This window comes from Delphinapterus leucas, chromosome 4 (genome assembly GCF_059928025.1).
Source record: "Delphinapterus leucas isolate spDelLeu-1000000601 "Yukka" chromosome 4, BTC_Dleu_Yukka2, whole genome shotgun sequence".
Taxonomy (NCBI): Eukaryota; Metazoa; Chordata; class Mammalia; order Artiodactyla; family Monodontidae; genus Delphinapterus; species Delphinapterus leucas.
In genome coordinates, this window is record NC_143132.1 from 26,288,132 (window position 1) to 26,307,229 (window position 19,098).

General features: G+C 40.0%; 1 protein-coding gene across 6 annotated transcripts in view; it reads right to left on the bottom strand.

The window, feature by feature from the left end:
- The window catches only part of CXADR (CXADR cell adhesion molecule), an 88,862-nt gene that overhangs the window by 37,026 nt on the left and 32,738 nt on the right, over nucleotides 1–19,098 (bottom strand). For 3 of the 6 annotated variants that reach the window (XM_089910375.1, XM_089910372.1, XM_089910374.1), the window contains exons 3-7: nucleotides 15,010–15,214; nucleotides 8,054–8,209; nucleotides 6,976–7,098; nucleotides 6,281–6,419; nucleotides 3,625–3,808 (exon numbers count right to left, since the gene is read on the bottom strand). In XM_089910375.1, the coding sequence (XP_089766501.1) occupies nucleotides 3,625–3,808; nucleotides 6,281–6,419; nucleotides 6,976–7,098; nucleotides 8,054–8,209; nucleotides 15,010–15,214 (807 nt within the window). Of the gene's footprint in view, nucleotides 1–1,603; nucleotides 3,809–6,280; nucleotides 6,420–6,975; nucleotides 7,099–8,053; nucleotides 8,210–15,009; nucleotides 15,215–19,098 lie in introns of those variants that run through there. The other 3 variants (XM_089910373.1, XM_022575073.2, XM_022575006.2) reach the window with 3 other exon arrangements.

The window sequence follows — 19,098 nt, forward strand, 5'->3', positions numbered from 1 at the left end:
TTACCATCCATAAGATAAACAGAACCACAATTCATCAGTTTATTTATTATTCTTTCCTGCTTCTATTAGGTAGAATTTGTGCTCGGTTATAGACCATTTTAGTGTCAAATGAGTAAAAAAAATCTAACTACAGAACACGTTGCCTGTATTGCAAGAATATCCAAAGGCATTTGAAATATGAAAACTTGCCCAGAACATTTATACTACTAAACACAGGAATATTATAAAGGTATATATACATATATATAATATATGTCACAAGCCACTAAAAAGTTAAAAGTATGCCAACATTTTCTACAAACTACTCCTTACATGACACATCAAAGCAGTAACCACAAAAAATAAGGACTTTTCTGTTCACACTGGAATAAGGCATCTGAAAGCCCTAAACACTGTGGAGATGAAACAAGATTAGAAAAAAAAACTTTAAACGTTCATATAACTTCAGATTTACATGCTGCACGCACACAGAAAGAGAGAGAATAGTTAAGAAGCCAAACATTACAGAATTTGACATCCAACTTCATGCAATGAGTTCTTTTCATATTTAATCAAAATGTTTATTTGCCCCTTCACTTGCTCCAAATTTCCAGAACTCCATCCTAAAAATTATCTTTTCAATAAAAACCAGGTATTAATTCATACCGATAATCTAATTATGTTTCTTGAATTAACCTCCCCCTAAGACAGTCTGTGTTTCCATTGTAACAACTTCCCGGCAGATAGCCCAAATTTAAAAAAGTAATTTGGCCCGTTTATCAATAAGGTTTTTGTTTTTGGCCTTCTAACAGGGAAATATTAGTAAGGTTGCCATAAGAAAAAGAAACCTGTAATCTACATATGCAAAGCACAGAATTACGTCCTCTATGATATTTCTTTTGAAGTTATCCTGCATAACTCAGAAAGATGGTGTCAAGTCTCTTAGGTATAAAGTAGAATGGAAGAGTTTTGCTTTGAAGGTTCAGTGCCGTCCTTGACTGATGTTTGGCTACTAGTGGAAATGCTTGAATAACAATTTTTTGTTGACTTGCTTGATGATTACCAATAGTAATTCTAGAACAAATACTTGCTCTCTAGTTCACCAGAAACTACCACTGAGAATTATTTAGGAAGTTATCAGTACTATTTGACTTCTGGATTCACTGAAATTTACAATGAGTAGCTGGAGACATAAACCTAAAACTGAGTTCTGTCCTCTAAACTCAACCACATCCAGTAGGTCTCTTCAGGTCACAACAGTAGTTTTTTTTTCCAAGCTTGTTTCTCAGGCTGTAGCTGGTAATGACCCTGACCTGGAAGGAAGCATTTCTGGAAGAGATTCCAATTTACTTATAACCAAATCCTAGACTAACTATGAAGTCTAAGGAAAGGAAAGCCTTACATATGTCCACCTTTTGTAGTAATTTCTACTTAGATTGATAGCATAATTTTCATTATATGAAAACTGGGACTAGAAAGGACCAAAATTTTTATTAGTAATGTCTGTGCTCTGCTACTTATTTTTATAATATCATAAATTTTATTCATATGAAACAGACCAGAGGCCTGGTATTCAAAAACAGTTATTATAAAATCAGAAACACAGTCAAAAGAGTGTAGGGGATGTTGAAATTTTAAAAACTTTATGAGTAACACAATCAGTTAACTTGCATCCAGAAAGATCAGAAAAGAGGCAAGACTGAAAGTATGAGGATAGAAAGGTATCACAGTGATGCATTTTTAGGAACAGTACCTTCACCTCTAAGCACCTTTCAGGCGATAGCTAGCTCATAGGCACCAGAAATTCATAATAAAAACTAAATTACCCAAAAGGCACAGATGAAAACGTTAACACAAGAGTAAAAGCAATATTATGTAATGTTAAAAACCTATTTTTAAAATGCTTCCAAATATGTAAAACTATACACGAATCCATTACACATTCAGCTTCAATTTACCATTAAAAAGTGTATACAATACTCTGCCTAATCATAAAGTCATGCCAACATTAATTTATAATGTAGCATTTACCACCACAGCACCCAAAGAGATGAAAAGAAACCAACTCCCTACTAAAATCTAGGGAAAAGGTATCAGAGCTAGTGAAATGATTTACTGCAGACCGTATTACTATAAAGAAACTGGTGGCTCATTCTACTCAATCCACACTCCCTCACAATCTTAAGGAAAGTACAATAAATTCACTTTCATCTACTAAAACAGTACTTAACACATTTGGCAGGTAGGAGTATTCCTTTTATTCCTTTTCATTTCTCTCTTTTTTTTTCTTTTTTTTTTTTAAGATTAAGTCACTTCCACAAAACTAAGACAAACTTTTCAAAGCTCAGCTTGATTTTCTGCAACTACACAAGACATGCTGGCCATACAATAGCAACTGTACATCCTCCCAAATCTGAAACACAGAATTGATAGAGGACACTTACTAGTTTAAAGTGTATTTCATCATTCTAAGTCTGTGAAGAAAGTATCCTCCAGGAACTGCATTCAAGAGGGTAATTTAAGATTACATTTCTAGAACATATAATGTACAACACCATCACAAAAACAAAACACTGAACCAGGAAAATTAAAATTAAAATTTAGAACCAATAATTACGGAATTACAATCTGTAACTGTCAAATAATAAATGAGTTATAATTTTTTCTTTTTAGAAAAATATCACCTGAAGTTGAGGACCAGCATTTACTTGGGAATTGCAAAATACTACACTTCCTTGATAGCACGTCACTGTTCTGAAGACCACCACAGGCCTCAGGGCATTGGAACATTAATCAACAAAATTCATCCTCACAACTGCACCACTAGTGTCATCGCTATATGTAGCTGAGAGCAAATTTTCTCAATGAATCAGATAAATGCTCCTTTATTTTAGCATACAAAAGAGCTTACTACGTCCCTGCTGCCCACAGCAATCTAGCAATTAAATACTTAAGTCATTTCATATACAAGGTTTATGAATTACTCAGAACTAGTGACTTCTAGCAGTGTTTTCTAGTTATTAGAGACTCGTCAAACACATTTAGAGTTTTCAAAGAAGCAAAAACAAACATAAATCTACGTAAGTATTTTTGCCATGAATCTTTCTTTACCAATTTTGGCAGGGGGTGGGGGTCATAAATTAATTGAAAAAAGCAATATAAAAATAACAGAAATTATAAAGTACCACTTTCAGATGATTCAAGTATCAACTTGGTATGCATGTAAGTTCACCAATTTATTTCTTCACCTATGGTTTCATATTCAAAGTGCCACAGCTGACTTAAGTATTGATAGTCAGAAACCTATAAAGTCAAGCTCTTAAAGGAAATATTATTTAGATGGTGAATTTGTCCTTAGAACTTTAATGCCTTTACTATTTCAATATAACCAAACAAAACTTTTTGAAGTATTATTCTTAGTTTTTGGTTAACTTTATATATATATATATATATATATATATATATATATATATATATATATATGTTTTTTTTGAGGCTGGTAGCAAAAATTAAAACAGGTGTTCACATCTCAAGAGGAGAGCACAGATGAAGGGTACAGAGGCTCTATACTATGGACCCGTCCTTGCTCTGTGCTGGAATCATCACGGGCACCGCCCCCATCCTACTGAGATTAGGGGCAGCTACCTTAGCAGTTGGGAGCGTCACACTCTGAGGATCGCGCTCGAAGTCTTCGCTTGGCACTTGGTTATACTGAGTCTTGGAATACCCTTCCATGTTGGAAGGGGACATGGATCCCAGGGATGAATGATTGCTGCCGAGGTAGCTTCTAGCAGTGGACGTACGGCTCTTTGGAGGAGGCACGTCTTCCCTAGAAATAAAGATCCCAATACACGTTCAAAGAACAAATTTCTAAAAACCTACAATATGTAAGCTATGAATCATGGGTAGGGAAGAGCCTCTATTTAAGCATTAAGTACATAAAATCGTGTGTGACACACAAAAAACAAGCACAATAAGGCCTAATGTCATAACTGTGTATCTGTGCCAAATTTATCATTTACAGTTTCTATCTTCACAATGAAATGTGTTTTTTACAAAAATGTGCTATTCTATAATGCTGTCTTGCAAAGAACAAACTTCAAATATTTTCATATTCTAGTATCACTGATCAAGATAACCTGGTTACAGTCATGTAACACTCTATAGTCAATAAAGCACTAACACCTGCAGATATTTCTACCAAAAAAGAATAAGACAATATCCTTTTTATTATGAAAGTTACTCATCTAAGACTTTAGCTGAAAACTCAGCAGACTGAAGTTTGCAAAAACTGAGAATTAGGCATAAGAATTTTCACACTAAGCACTGACACAGAATATATATCTGAGTTACTTCTGTGCATTTAAAAAATAAAAGTGCTCAGGCCCACCAAATGTCAATTTTCTGGGTGTTACTTTGGTCATATGTTATTTTTACAAGTTCTATAATCCAATGTGTACTTCTAGTTAAGATCTACTGGTTTAGAATATTTAAAAAATAAAATAAAATCACATTACCCATAGTTCTATTAACTACCTATGTCACTTGATACAATCAGATCTTTTAAAAAAAAAAAAGAAAAAAATAAGACAATGGAGATGTTAAGGTTTGATTTCTCTATACAGCTAATCTACAGAGCATGGGATTGTTATTTATTTTATTTTTTTGCGGTACGTGGGCCTCTCACCGTTGCGGCCTCTCCCGTTGCGGAGCACAGGCTCCGGACGCGCAGGCTCAGCGGCCACGGCTCACGGGCCCAGCCGCTCCACGGCATGTGGGATCTTCCCGGACAGGGGCACGAACCCGCGTCCCCTGCATCGGCAGGCGGACTCTCAACCACTGCGCCACCAGGGAAGCCCAACATCTCCCTTTTTTGAAAACTTTATGCCTGTACTTTTTTTTTCTTTCACATCTTTATTGGAGTACAATTGTTTTACAACGTTATGTTAGTTTCTGCTGTACGACAAAGGGAATCAGCTATATGTATACATATATTCCCATATCCTCTCCCTCTTGAGCCTCCCTCCCACCCTCCCTGTCACACCCCTCTAGGTCGTCACAAAGCTTTCAGCTGATCTCCCTGTGCCATGCAGCTGCTTCCTACTAGCTATCTTGTATTTGGTAGTGTATATATGCCCATGCTACTCTCTCACTTCCTCTCAGCTTACCCTTCCCCCTCCGTGTCCTCAAGTCCATTCTCTACATCTGCGTCTTTATTCCTGTCCTGTCCCTAGGTTCATGAGAACCTTTTGTTGTTGTTGTTGTTGTTGTTCCACATATATGTGTTAGCATACAGTATTTGTTTTTCTCTTTCTGACTTACTTCACTCTGTATGACAGACTCTAGGGCCATCCACCTCACTACAAATAACTCAATTTCGTTTCTTTTTATGGCTAACATTCCATTGTATACATGTGCCACATCTTCTTTATCCATCCATCTGTTGATGGACACTTAGGTTGCTTCCATGTCCTGGCTATTGTAAAGAGAGCTGCAATTATTATTTTGGTACATGACTCCTTTTGAATTACGGTTTTCTCAGGGTATATGCCCAGTAGTGGGATTGCTGGGTCATATGGTAGTTCTATTTTTAGTTTTTTAAGGAACCTCCATACTGTTCTCCATACTGGCTATATCAATTTACATTCCCACCAGCAGTGCAAGAGGAACGGTTCCCTTTTCTCCACACTCTCTCCAGCATTTATTGTTTATAGATTTTTTTGATGATGGCCATTCTGACCAGTGTGAGGTGATACCTCATTGTGGTTTTGATTTGCATTTCTCTAATGATTTGTGATGTTGAGCATCTTTTCATGTGTTTCTTGGCCATCTGTATGTCTTTGGAGAAATGTCTATTTAGGTCTTCCGCCTATTTCTGGATTGGGCTGTTTGTTTTTTTGATATTGAGCTGCATGAGCTGTTTGTATATTTTGGAGATTAATCTTTTGTCAGTTGCTTCATTTGCAAATATTTTCTACCATACTGAGGGTTGTCTTTTCATCTTGTTTATGGTTTCCTTTGCTGTTTCATGCCTGTACTTTATTGGGAGAAGGTAGACAGTCTTGAGAAAAGCATTTTGCAATGGTTCTTAACGTAGAGCCCAAAACGGGGAGGAGGGCACAGTGTAGGTTGGTTGGCTCCACACACTTGAAATAAGTAAAAGCTTTCAAATATGTTGAGGGGAAGAGCTATAGCTTTCATCCAATTCTCATAGGGGCAAATGCTTCAGATGGTTAAGAGAATTAATGCTTTAGTGACATAATAGAGTATACATCAGTCAACTCCTGTGTCACTTAATTACCTGATATCATGATGAACTTCCTTTTCGTATTTTTCTTCTCTGCGCTTTTTATGACAGCAAAAGATGATAAGACCAATGAGCACTAGCGCAAGCAAAGTTCCTATAACAGCTCCTGCAATTGTCCCAGCTCTATTTGAAGCTAGAATAAAATGTTAATAAGAAAATAATTAATATTAAAAAAAGCAAAACAAAAAAAACTTCCATCTAGTCATTTTGAAGGTAAGGATACACAATGACATTGATTTCATCGCATATACTAACGTTAAGAGACAACTTATTTAGCTTTTTTTCTGGTCTAGGGGAAAATCCACTAAAAGAACTTTCTTCTGAACTGTGTAAGCTATTTCAAGGATAAAAGAATGAAACCACTCTAAAAGATTTTAATATTCACAGCTATCTTGGTTGGCATATAAGAATGTTCTAAAAAGCTTGTCGTCACTGACATTGGCTAAATATGGTACAAGAGTCAATTTGACAACTCTTGCCTCTTTAATGTCGCTACAATAATAAAGAAGGTTTTATTAATAAAATGTAGTACTTTTTTTCTTTCCATGACTTAGAAAAGCTAGCAACCAAGCCACAGGGTGCTTTGCTCAAAGTTAGCATCCCCTTGCCCTTAATACCCACACTCACTGATGGCACCAAATGAGGCTGTATAAAGATAACACTATCACAGCAGAAAGAAGATAACTTACGAGGAACAACATCCAGGCGTAGCAGGCATTGATCAGAGCCCACTCTGTTTTTGACTGTACAACTGTATGTCCCGGAGTATTCGGTAGTGGCATTTTTTACAGATATAACAGGTGAAGTCATTTCTATGAGAAGAAAGGGGGTAAGGGAGCAAAACCCATTCTTATAGTAACATACTGCTGAGTTTTTAGTAAAAGCAAACTCTACTTGGTTGACAATTCCAGGTAAAAGTGAGACAAACTGAAGCTACATACAGAACAAACTTGGCAAGACACGTGCATGTCTCCGGGATGCAAACGACTGTGCCTCTAGTTCATTTATGTCAAAGCCAAGGTAATCATGACCCCTTCAGCCAGGCACAGAGAGTCTCTGCTGAAGCAGAGCCACATTGACTATAAAAAACATTCTGTGCCACAAAGGCTCTTAGGTGCAGCAGTAAGATTTACAAAATGTATGTCATCCCCCCAGACAGAAGAAACATGAAAGAAAGTGACAGGGGGTCGTATTGTTCAGCCTCTTAGTTTGAAAAACAGAGGTGGAGAGAGATCCTGCTTAAAAGCGGGGTGGGGTGGGAGGGAGGAGGGTGGAGCATGGTAACCAGTTTGAATAACAGGTTAATTATAACATACAGATGAGTAATCAGATTTAACCAATTTGAATCTTGTTGGTTAGTCACAGCTGTTGTTTTGTTGTTTTAACAGACATGCCATGGTTAAATAACCGTATCTTCAACATGAACCCAGGCAAAACACTCAAGATCCAGCTCTTGCTGTAACTTAACCACTAATTTATGATAATGAACAGTTTCCATCAATATTACCCATCAATTAAAAAATATACAACAAAGAAACCAATTATAATATCCTAAATGGTGATCATTATAAAAATATCTCTTCACTTATACTACATGACACCAAGTTGTCATTATAAAACACTGACTAATTCCCACAGAATCCTGATTGCTCTGTCTAGAAAAGGGAAGGTATCTGGGGATTAAAAAATATACACTTACATGCACAAACCCTACTAGACTTAAGTCTAAATCAATGGCACAGATTCAAAGTGCATCATCAGCAGTACCTGGTAACCATGAGGTTGGCAGTTTCTGTGAGTTGGACAATTTTTGCCATTCATATCGTAATGGGAGTGAACCTTCTTTCGGTTCACATTTTAGTTTAAAGTCACTTCCAATTTCTTCTGATCCATCAATGTAACATCTTATACCCGAAGGCTTAACTGAGAAAAGAAAATAAGTTATAACTTTACACAAGAGAACGGAATGTGTGTTTCTAATGATTACTTAAACACACAGCATGTCGCACAACCACTAACTCAATAGCAGGGGGTCCTGGGTTCAGAGTGGACAAGACTGAAAGACTACAATAGGTTGCCAACGCCAGCTTACTCAGCTTGATCCAGCACAAAACAGGCAAGAATGAGCTCAGGCAAGCAGCCACTGCACAAGGCCAGGCAGCATCTCAGGTGTGGCTCTGTGCCCCTCCATCCCATGGGGCACATGTGAAAAAAGCAAGGATGATGAGGGCTGGGCTACTTCAGACCCAAGGAAGCTTCTTCCCTCCCACCCCCCATTCCCAACCTATTCTTCTACTTGGAGCGTGACATGTAGTCCTCCGGGAGTATATGCATTGTCACAACCCTCTCTGTGTGCTGTTAACCCAACAATCAGGGGGTTGACGATAAATTATGCTGATAGGAGGGACAATTCACTTAGTACAGGAAGGACCAATTATTTTCCACATTTACAGCAATCCAAAAACACCCAGAGAGCAGGGTTATAAAAAGGCAGATCTGAGGTTATATTCCAGGTCTAACTCCATTATGTGAAACCCACCTGAAACACTAGGTTAACACCCTGGCAGTTCAGACTCTCTTGCTGAACTGCATTAAGGCATAATACACATACAATAAAATTAACACATTTTAATCATGCGAGCTGATCACTTTCAACACTAAGCACCACTCCAATCCTCTCCCAAGCAATTTCCCTCAAGTTGACTGCAGTTGATCTCACTGCACAAACGGGTCCCAGACAGCCGCTGATCAGATTTCTATTGCTATAGATTAGTTCTGCTGCTTCGTGAGTCCTATAAATGGAAAAATACAGTATGCGCTTTTACTTCTTTTATTCATCGTAAGGCTTTTTTAAGACTGATCCAATTGATCTATGTTGTTGTATATATATATATCAGTGGTCCGTTCTTTCTTACTACCGAGTTGTATCCCATTGCTTGTTCATTCAGGTATTGATGCACATTGTTTCCTGTCTTGGGGCTACTGTTAAAGCCTAATTAGCTAAACTGGCCAGGAGCAGGTGTGAAGTCTGTGGAAATCAGACTGACTGGCGAGGAGGTGCTATGAGGAGCTGGGACAAGGGAGAGAGGGATTCTGAAGGTTCTGAGAAGAGTCTTCTAGAAGCAGAGATCAGTTCTGAATCTGATGCCATTTGTGAGGCAGGATTAGGAGAAGCGGGGATTAAACTGGAGACGAGGGTCATTTAGCAACCTGAGTACCCCCAGTAAAGGATGAGTAGTGCAAAGTGGGTCTGGGGGCAGCAATGAGGAGACAGCAGTAGGCTATGGTTTCCCAGCATCCCACGACCTTGGAGAGCAACATTCCCCATAAACCCTGTACCTGGCTCTATTTGCATCTCTCTTCCCAACCTGATAAATGGCAGGACTGCTTTTCTTCTGTTTTTCTGATTTTCATTCTTTCAAGTCCTGGGTGGGCTCTTATTCTTTCACTACTAAGAATAAATGTGAATGGGTTTTACAGTTTGGCACTACGTGAACAGTTTGAACAACACTACTTGTAAATGGTGGTATATGTTTTCCTTTTTCATACCAGGTACGTAAATGTTGATCTCTATAAGAAACTGTCAAACTGTTTTCCAAATCTGGCTGACACAGTCTGTCATACGCAATGGGGCATCTTTACCTAAGGTTGTCAATCATGATCTCACTTCACACATTTCCTGGTAATTCTTAAATTTAATTGGATTTCTCTCCTTTGTTACTACTTATACTTTTTAGTAAGGATCAACAGATGCATTTAACGCGTTGTTGACTTTCCTAAGCAAATCTCTTTCTTTTTCAGACTGATCAGTTGCCCTGGACATTACACCAACTGGACTTTTGAATCAGTTTTGCACATTATCTCATCCTCTGAGTCTTCAACGAAATGAGCCTTGTTCTCCATTTCTTCAACCTACCAATAAATCCTTTATTACACAAACTAGCAGTAGGTGAGATACTGAAGCAATGCTTTGGACATCAAACTTCTATTGGTAATACAGCGTTCTAACCCTAACCCTTCTTCTCTTCTACTGAAAAATGTCCCCTCCCCAAACATATCCAATAACAGGCAGTTGTTTAAAGTGGCTGCTCAGGAAATCAGCGTCCCACTGAGTTTGAGATTTCAACATACTCTATGCACAGCAGAACGAGATTTTTACCAGCACTGGTTCTGAGCGGTGCTTAGGACCGGCTGCCTGCTTTACGCTGGGTGGAGAAAGTGCAAGTCTTTTATATGCCAGCCCCAGCATTACAAAGCCAGGAAGACAAACTCCTAATCCACGGCACTTAGCTGAATTGAAAGAAAGATGAAACCACAAAAGGAACAAAAATAAAGTCTTACCCGCTAAGGTTTCTTTGGTCTGGGGCTCCAGGATATCTAGCTATTGTCCTCAGAACATGTGCCACCATGATCATTAGCAGAGCTAATAAAAAGTCCTTCTCAGTTAAGGGTACATGGCCGTCAACTTGTATTCGGTCAGCATCCCACCGATTTAGCAATGCTGTGCTCCATCTGTGTATTGTATCATCATCCCTCCATGCTAGTGGCTCACTGCCTCAGTCTATAGGAAACACTCTAAATCTCTATTTGGGACAGAATATGCTTTGATCATCATGTCATCCATATAGGAATATTTTTGCTTAGTTCAAAATACCTTGACTCCTGGCAAAATCCGTGCATAGATGGTAAAAATCAATGGGCAAAAGTTTGAGGAGAAACAAGATATTTGCATAGTCTCAAAGTGGTTCCCCCACTGGGATTTTTTTTTTTTTTTAAAACATCTTTACTGGAGTATAATTGCTTTACAATGTTGTGTTAGTTTCTGTGGTAGAACAAAGTGAATCAGCTATATGTATACATATATCCCCATATCTCTTCCCTCTTGCGTCTCCCTCCCACCCTCCCTATCTCACCGCTCTAGGTGGTCACAAAGCACCGAGCTGATCTCCCTGTGCTATGAGGCTGCTTCCCACTAGCTATCTATTTTACATTTGGTAGCATATATATGTCCATGTTACTCTCTCACTTCGTCCCAGCTCACCCTTCCCCCTCCCCGTGTCCTCAAGTCCATTCTCTATGCGTCTTTATTCCTGTCCTATCCCTAGGTTCATCAGAACCATTTCTTTTTTTTTTTTAGATTCCATATATATGTGTTAGCATATGGTATTTGTTTTTCTCTTTCTGACTTACTTCACTCTGTATGACAGACTCTAGGTCCATCCACCTCATACAAATAACTCAATTTCGTTTCTTTTTATGGCCAAGTAATATTCCACTGTATATATGTGCCACATCTTCTTTATCCATTCATCTGTTGATGGACACTTAGGTTGCTTCCATGTCCTGGCTATTGTAAATAGTGCTGCAATGAACCCTGTGGTACATGACTCTTTTTGAATTATGGTTTTCTCAGGGTATATATATGCCCAGTAGTGGGATTGCTGGGTCGTATGGTGGTTCTATTTTTAGTTTTTAAGGAACCTCCATACTGTTCTCCATAGTGGTTGTATCAATTTACATTCCCACCAACATGCGATTATTTTTTAATCCCAGAGGGAAAAGTAGTAATTTTTTTTTTAAAGTGGTAATTTTATAGCAGAGAAGCCTATCAGATAAAACTGAAACCAAGTGATCATGGTTAACAATAAGACAGGACATCATGTGCCCCCTGACATTAACTGGAGACTACAGATGTCAATGCAGCAGGGATCTTAGATTTGACCCCAGCACAAAAAGGCATTAACAGGAAGCTGAGGAATTCAAATTAGGCCTGTAGTTTAGTTAATATTATTGTCCCAACATTAATCTCTTGCTTTTGGTAGTTGTACTATGATTTTATAAAATGTTAACATTAGGAAAAATTAGGTTATGGGTATACTCTCAGGAACTTTCTGGTATTTTTGCAACTTTTCTGTAAAACTAAAATTATTTCAGAATAAAAAGTTGAAAAAAAATATCCCAGTGTTGACTGAGTCCCCACACATGCTGTTGCCACGTGTTCTTGTGATGTGGGTGCAGTCTGAGCGCACCATATACACACACGAAGGAAAGTTAACCTGTGCGTGCTCCCCTCTGCAAAACAACCCAGTCTATTTATACCGAAAGGTCTCAATAATAGGCTTTTTCAGAGTTCTCAGGGAAGGTGCTGGTAATGTGTGGCCACCATATTAACCCTCTGTCAATTCCCTTTGCTATCATCACCCCTGTCCAGTTTCTTTCCTGAGTTGCATCCACATATACGTCTGGTGTGTCTGAAATAGCAGGGTGGGCCTCAGCAATGGAGCGAGGGATAGCAACATACCACCCCTCACACCGAGGGAGCTAACGGTCCACACAGCGCCCACGGCTCACCGAACGAGCTTTCATTACTCCGTGAACACCATGGTGGCATCTTCAGGTTTCCCACAAACGAATCAAAGTATCAGGCAGAGCCTCTGACAGTGAACCAAGCAAGAGCTCCACTGGACTGCCATTCAGTCTGGTCCCTAGAGGGCACTTTATTTAATCTTTCCTCCAGATTGTCTAAGCAGGATTTTCAGAAAAAAGTGAGCAAATTAGGCTTCTGTCCAGCTCTCACTTTCAAGAGAAACTTCTAATGTTTTCTCCCACAGTGGTCATGACTCACCTGGAAACATGGAAGAGATAAAGAAATTCTCCTCTGGCTCTGAGACAGCCTCGCCAGGCCAGAGGATTAGTCATCCCCACTTCCCTTCAGCAACCACTGCCCCCATTCTCCCCTACCCCTCATTTTAATCCCTCTCTCCCTCCCTGATTTGACTTCAGGGTTTGCTTGGCCACGGTGATGCCCCACGGAGCTAACAAACGGAGCTACTGTCTCAATGCTTCCCACAGATCTAGGCTAAGGAATAAGATGTGAGGGGTATGAGGTTTAATGTAAAAGGCCATCCCTCCTGCCCGACAGCCATGGCTGCTGCCTCAGTGTGCCCGGCCAGAGCCTGTTCCTAAGGGACCTCTCTCTCTTTCCCTCTCACACACACACACTCACACACACAGTGCCTGTCCACACCTCTTCTGGGAACATGTGCCAATCGCATTCCTCCCAGTGTACCTGTCCCCCTCAGACAGGGATTTCACAATAAATAATTCTGATAAATATGTATAGTCTGCTTGGTACAGCATGAACTAGTTAAATTTTCATATATGTCCTAACTCAGTGCTTCCTGGAGAGCAGTACTTAAAGAAGATATACTCAGGGTTATAATTCCAGGTATGCCTGGGCTAAGAGTTCAGACAAATTCTTAAACTTTACCTGCTTTCATATTTATAAAAAAGAAAGGCAACTCCATGTTCGCTGAATGTAGACACAAAAGGCTAGAATTTCCAATGTTACCATATTCCTTTATCTGATTCCTTGTTCAGGTTCACTTGCTTTCATACCACAGACATATTCTGAATGAGCTCCATTTAGCATGGAGTGCCCTTTATCAGGAACCCCTTGTGTGCCCCCTTCAGTGATGTTGCCAGAAGACTGCCTTACCAACCAAGACAACCCCTGGAGCTGCCATTGGGGTGCAAAGAAATCTGCATTCTTATTCCTAATCTCTACCTGCTCTGATATTCATTCTTTAGAAAAGTATGCTACTCAGGATGAGTCTGGAACCCAACGGACTTAAGCTCTCTGCTCAGTTTCTAAAACAAAAGGAACGAAAGGTAGAAGTTGAGGTGGGGGGGTGGGGCGGTGGGGGAGTTATCCAGATTAGTTATTTCCAGGAGTATGGCAGGTGATTCCAGCAACCAGCATTTCCTACATAAAGTGGGTGCCCAAGTGTCCCCCAAACCTGGCACCTTAGGTCGCAGGGGAATTTACTGTCACTGAATAGTGATAGACAGTTGAGATTTTCTACATGGCATCCATTGTACTTTTGGGTAAAGCCTACCATGATAAGATTTTAGAAGTATATTTATGAATGATACCTTTCAGAGTTTCTCAATTTGCAGCGGTAAAGAGTACTTGCGCATGACCACAGAATCTAGAGGAGGATAACAAACTCTGTGGGCCTTGACTGTTTATAAAGCAGTTTATACATATCTCCTTCTAAACTATCCTGGAGAGCTGCATCTTAGTGGCCACCTGTCTAATCTCCTCACTTTAAGGATGAAAAACAGTGATGTTCATGGAGGTTAAAGGACTATCTAAGGTCTAAAGGCCTTACACCAATTCAGTATTCCAGCTACCATGTTCCATCTCCTCTGTTCTAAATACTCCAATTATTCATCATAGAAACCTCATTTATTCTTTGGGAAATGCAGTTCGAAAAAGCTTAAGGCACACGTCACAATTGTGAGCTGAATAAGACTGCAAGGAGATTTAATGATAATTATTTTTATGTTTCGAAAATATAGGCTGAGGCCCAGGAAATGAAGAGGTTCTATTTAATTCTCAGGGCAAACCTGAGAACAATGGGAAAAGCCTGGATCCCCTAACTCCTGCTTTAGGGTTCTTCTCCCATATCACAGAACTCCTTCGTTTACTTTCAAATGCTTTCATGAACTTCACAAAGAAGTTGGTCGCTTATTTTTCCTACCCAAAGGAAAAACAAAAAGGTAGCTTTATGTTTTATGCTATTAGAGGACATTAGAATTATGTCAAGTATTTAAAATTATTACTCTAAAAACCTAGGCTTTGTCTCACATAAATGCTGCTACTATAGTACTGTGACCACTCACCCTGTTAAGAAGTAACATTATTACAAATAACTTACCAAGAACTGTCAGCTGAATCTTCTTATTTCCAACACCGGGAGCTTTTTTCACTTTGCACTGGTATGTGCCAATATCTGACAACTGTAAATTTGTTACATTTATTGATGCGTCACCAGATTTGAGATCAGTACTTGTAAAATGTACTCGTCCCTTGAGATCTTGATAGTAGTCGTCATAAATTTTGTCTCCAGAATATAAAATAATCTAAAAGAAAGCCAAGATAAGACAAGGAAAAAACAAACAAGCAAGCAAACTCTCTGTCTCATTAAAGGAGCTCTGGATACACCATGGTACTGTAGGATCCAAAAAAAGAATAAGAACACGGTATCATGAGGAATCTACAAGTATTCAAATCACAGGTTAAGAAAACGGAAAGAAACCACAATACGATCCCTAAGTATGGTCACACACTGTCATTGTAAATGGGGAAACCAAGACCGCCACATGATTATGTAGCCCTCTATCAGAAAGCCATTCGGTGAGACTCCACAAGAGCATGGATTTGTGAATTCTGATACACTCTATTTTCAGCTGCCTCAGAGGATGCAGTATGCCGATCAACTGTATAAAATCAGGTACAAACCACCACTACTGCCCAAAAGGGGCTTATGATAATTTACCAGTGGAACTTAAAAACAAAAAAAGAAAACATTTTTTGTCTTAATATACTAAGTTGGAGGCACTCGAAGGTTCCAGACTCTAATAGATAAAATAATAAAATAAACCTGTTAAGATGTGTGTACCCAGCCAGGTTAACAGGACCTTCCAATTAATCTGTGACTAAGAGCAAAGACCTTTCCTAATTCCACTAAGTTTTCTGACCCACTGTTATAGGCTTTGATGGAAATAACTAAAGGCTAGATTTAGAGGGAAAATAAATTCTGCTAAACTTGACTTGGAAAATAACTTATAATAGTCATCTCTAACTATCACTAAAATTAATTGAACACACTTTATAATTTTTCATTCGCTAATAAAATCCTTCATTCTGGCCATCTGAGACCCAAGAGCCAAAGAGCAGTGGTACCAAAGTCAAATAATAATCAGAAAAGACAACTACAGTCTACATCCTGCAAATAATTTTTTATCTGAGATGTTTATTATGAACAATAAGATCAGAATCAGTGCCACCTGTAGGAATTTCTCCAGGACACAGACTTGGGTTCTTCTATTATCACCTCCCCTACCATGATGACCCCACCCCCAATTCACTAAAGATCTTTTGCTTGTATAAAGTGTCTGCACTGCAGACGCACTCAATACCGGTTTGCTAAGTAAATAAAAGACGCAGTCGAAGGGTCCACAGCTGACTTACTCTATAAAACAAGCCATCACTTTGTTTGTTCCATCTTCTCCCCACACCCAATTGACAACAGCAACACTGAGAACTCCTCAAATGAGATAGTGTCTCTTCCTCTATATTAAACTGTGGACTCTCCTGAGCCACAAAGTTCAGTCCCTCATTTTGCTACACACACGCCTCAGTAGTCTTTCAAGGAGGGCCTGACAAATAAAATGTGTCTCCAACTGTCAGTCATTTTTGTAAACTAACTCAATGTTTTCCCATGAAAACAGTCTTATAAACAGTAGTTAAGAAACCGGGAAGTAACATTTACCAGGCAATTTTGATTCCTCTTTACAACCCAGCAGCGATGGAGACACTATCCACGTTTAACCTTTAACCTGAGGAAAGCAGGGGCTGTCACAGACCTACTCTCCCAAAGTCGCACAGCTGACATGCAAACCAGATCCATTTGGCCTGCCACTGTATACTGACTGACTTTATAAACATTTCTTTATGACTTACAGGCTTACAAAATGCTAATGCATATTGTATTTCAGAGAATTCTTACCACAACCCCGAGGCAGGTGTACTTGGTCCTATTTTACACAGGAGGAAACAGAGGAGGTAGTACACGTTAGTGCAGTGCGGGCTGGGGGTGGCGGGCAGGGCAGGGTCAGAGAGACTGGGGTTCAGACCCCCAGCTGTGTCTGTTGCCAGCGCCGTGACCCTGGGCATGTTCCTTCAAATCCCTGGGCCTCACTTTCCTCCTCCTCACAGGAAATGATCCTCATTCCGGGATGCTGTTTTAAGGCTTAAAAATAAGTATATATAATTAAAGTATATAAAACACTGCCCAGCACACAGTAAGTGCACAGTACATGGTAACTGTTTGCTGACTAAAGAGATCACACAGGGAATGATGGAAATTCCTCCAGCCCAGTCCCCCACCGCACTGCCTGCTAGCTTAAAAATATTAAAATAAGGATTTGGCGAGCATTATAATGTAGCTGAGATTCTATGTAGGCATCCTCTTCTGCATCAATCTCTCCCTAGGCCCTTCTTCCTTTTGGTCTTCCTTTACTGTGTTTTAGGTTAGAGGCTAGGCTTTGCCAAATTTGCCAGAATTGCCCAGAAATGGACACTTCAACCCAGTTCCTAGTTTCACACGTGTCTCACAAGTCCTGCAGGCAGCAAGGTTGGGCCTCCCACTCAGCACAGAAGTCCTTGTCTCCTTACATGAATAGAAACGCAAGGCTATAGGGCATGCTGGACTTCTTGGTCTCGAGACGTACCTGGTCACAGGGCTTCACCCGTGAGTCTTAAGCCAGAAGCATTTATGACCTGTGCTCTCCATTCATGCATCTTAACTACGGAACCAGAGTCCTGGACTCTAAAGGGGGATGGGCACTGCACTGGTGAGGGAGTCCGGGGTGTGTAGGACCTCAGGTAGAAGCCTGCACTCAGGGTGCTGGCACTGCCATGGAAAGCGGAGAGGGGATGGGGCTCCCCTGGTGGCGCAGTGGTTGAGAGTCCGCTTGCCAATGCAGGGGACACAGGTTTGTGCCCAGGTCCGGGAAGATCCCACATGCTGCGGAGCGACTGGGCCCATGAGCCATGGCCGCTGAGCCTGCGCGTCCGGAGCCTGTGCTCCGCAACGGGAGAGGCCACAACAGTGAGAGGCCCGCGTACCGCAAAAAAAAAAAAGAGAGAGGGGATGAAGAGTAAGATGAGAGGGGACAGGGTATCTGGGCTGAGTATACAGGATGAGTCAGGCTCAACTTATTTTGCTTAGGAGGAGAGAAGGAAGTTCTAATACCAGAATCAGGGCAGAGATATATCCTTGGAGGGGGTGGCCCTAGACATTTACAACTTGGGAAAGCACCTTAATTTTCTTCTTCACAAATACATCATGGACAGACTGCTTGTATTTGCCAAAAATAGTTAATTACCTAACTGCACTGATTCAGCCATTAAACGGCTGGATAACCCCTTCTTTAATATGGACCATAAGTAAAAATTTCCCTTCCAAATATATTATATATAATATTCCTCCAAATACTCGAACTTCTTTTTCTCTCCCTGGTTTAATATAATTTATTAACACTGATTTTTTTAAATTAAATATATCAGGCAAAGCTAATATGAGGCACTCTAAATTAGTGGAATATTCTGGTACCATTAAAAGGCAAAGCATGATATGTGTATTTGGAGATGAGGTTGAAATCATGCCCCCAAAGGGTTAACAGAAACTGGTGACTAACAGGAATTCTTGAGCTTGTCTTAGAGAACAGCACATAAAAGCATGGCTTGTTCAAAACCCCTCCACTTGTACCCTACCTTCTCTGACCCAGCTCGCCTTAATTATTTTTTAACTCCTTAACCACCTTTATAGACAATGCTGATGTATGGGTCACACAGTGATGGGGGGGCTTAAGTTGTTTTCCAGGAACTGGGAGTTGGCTTCTGTCCAGTTCAAACCAGCTAAGGTTGGTTGGGACCACCGACCCTAAAACTGAGTCTGGGCAGGTGTCCATTGAATGGCCTTTTGACGTCAGAGGGCTGAAAACTCCACCCTCAATCATGCTAAGTGTCTCCATTTCTGAACGTGAATCTCAAGAAAAAGCAAGTAACTAAGATATATCTGCACAGAACACTGATGACCTCACCTTTTCCTAACTCCAAACACCTTTCCCCATGCCTAAGGCCACCCTGCTTCTTTATCTCATAAATATGTCAAGCCCCTTGCCTTCAGGGAGGCAGATCTGAGATTTGTTCTGTCTCCTCACTTGGCTGCCTTGTGAGT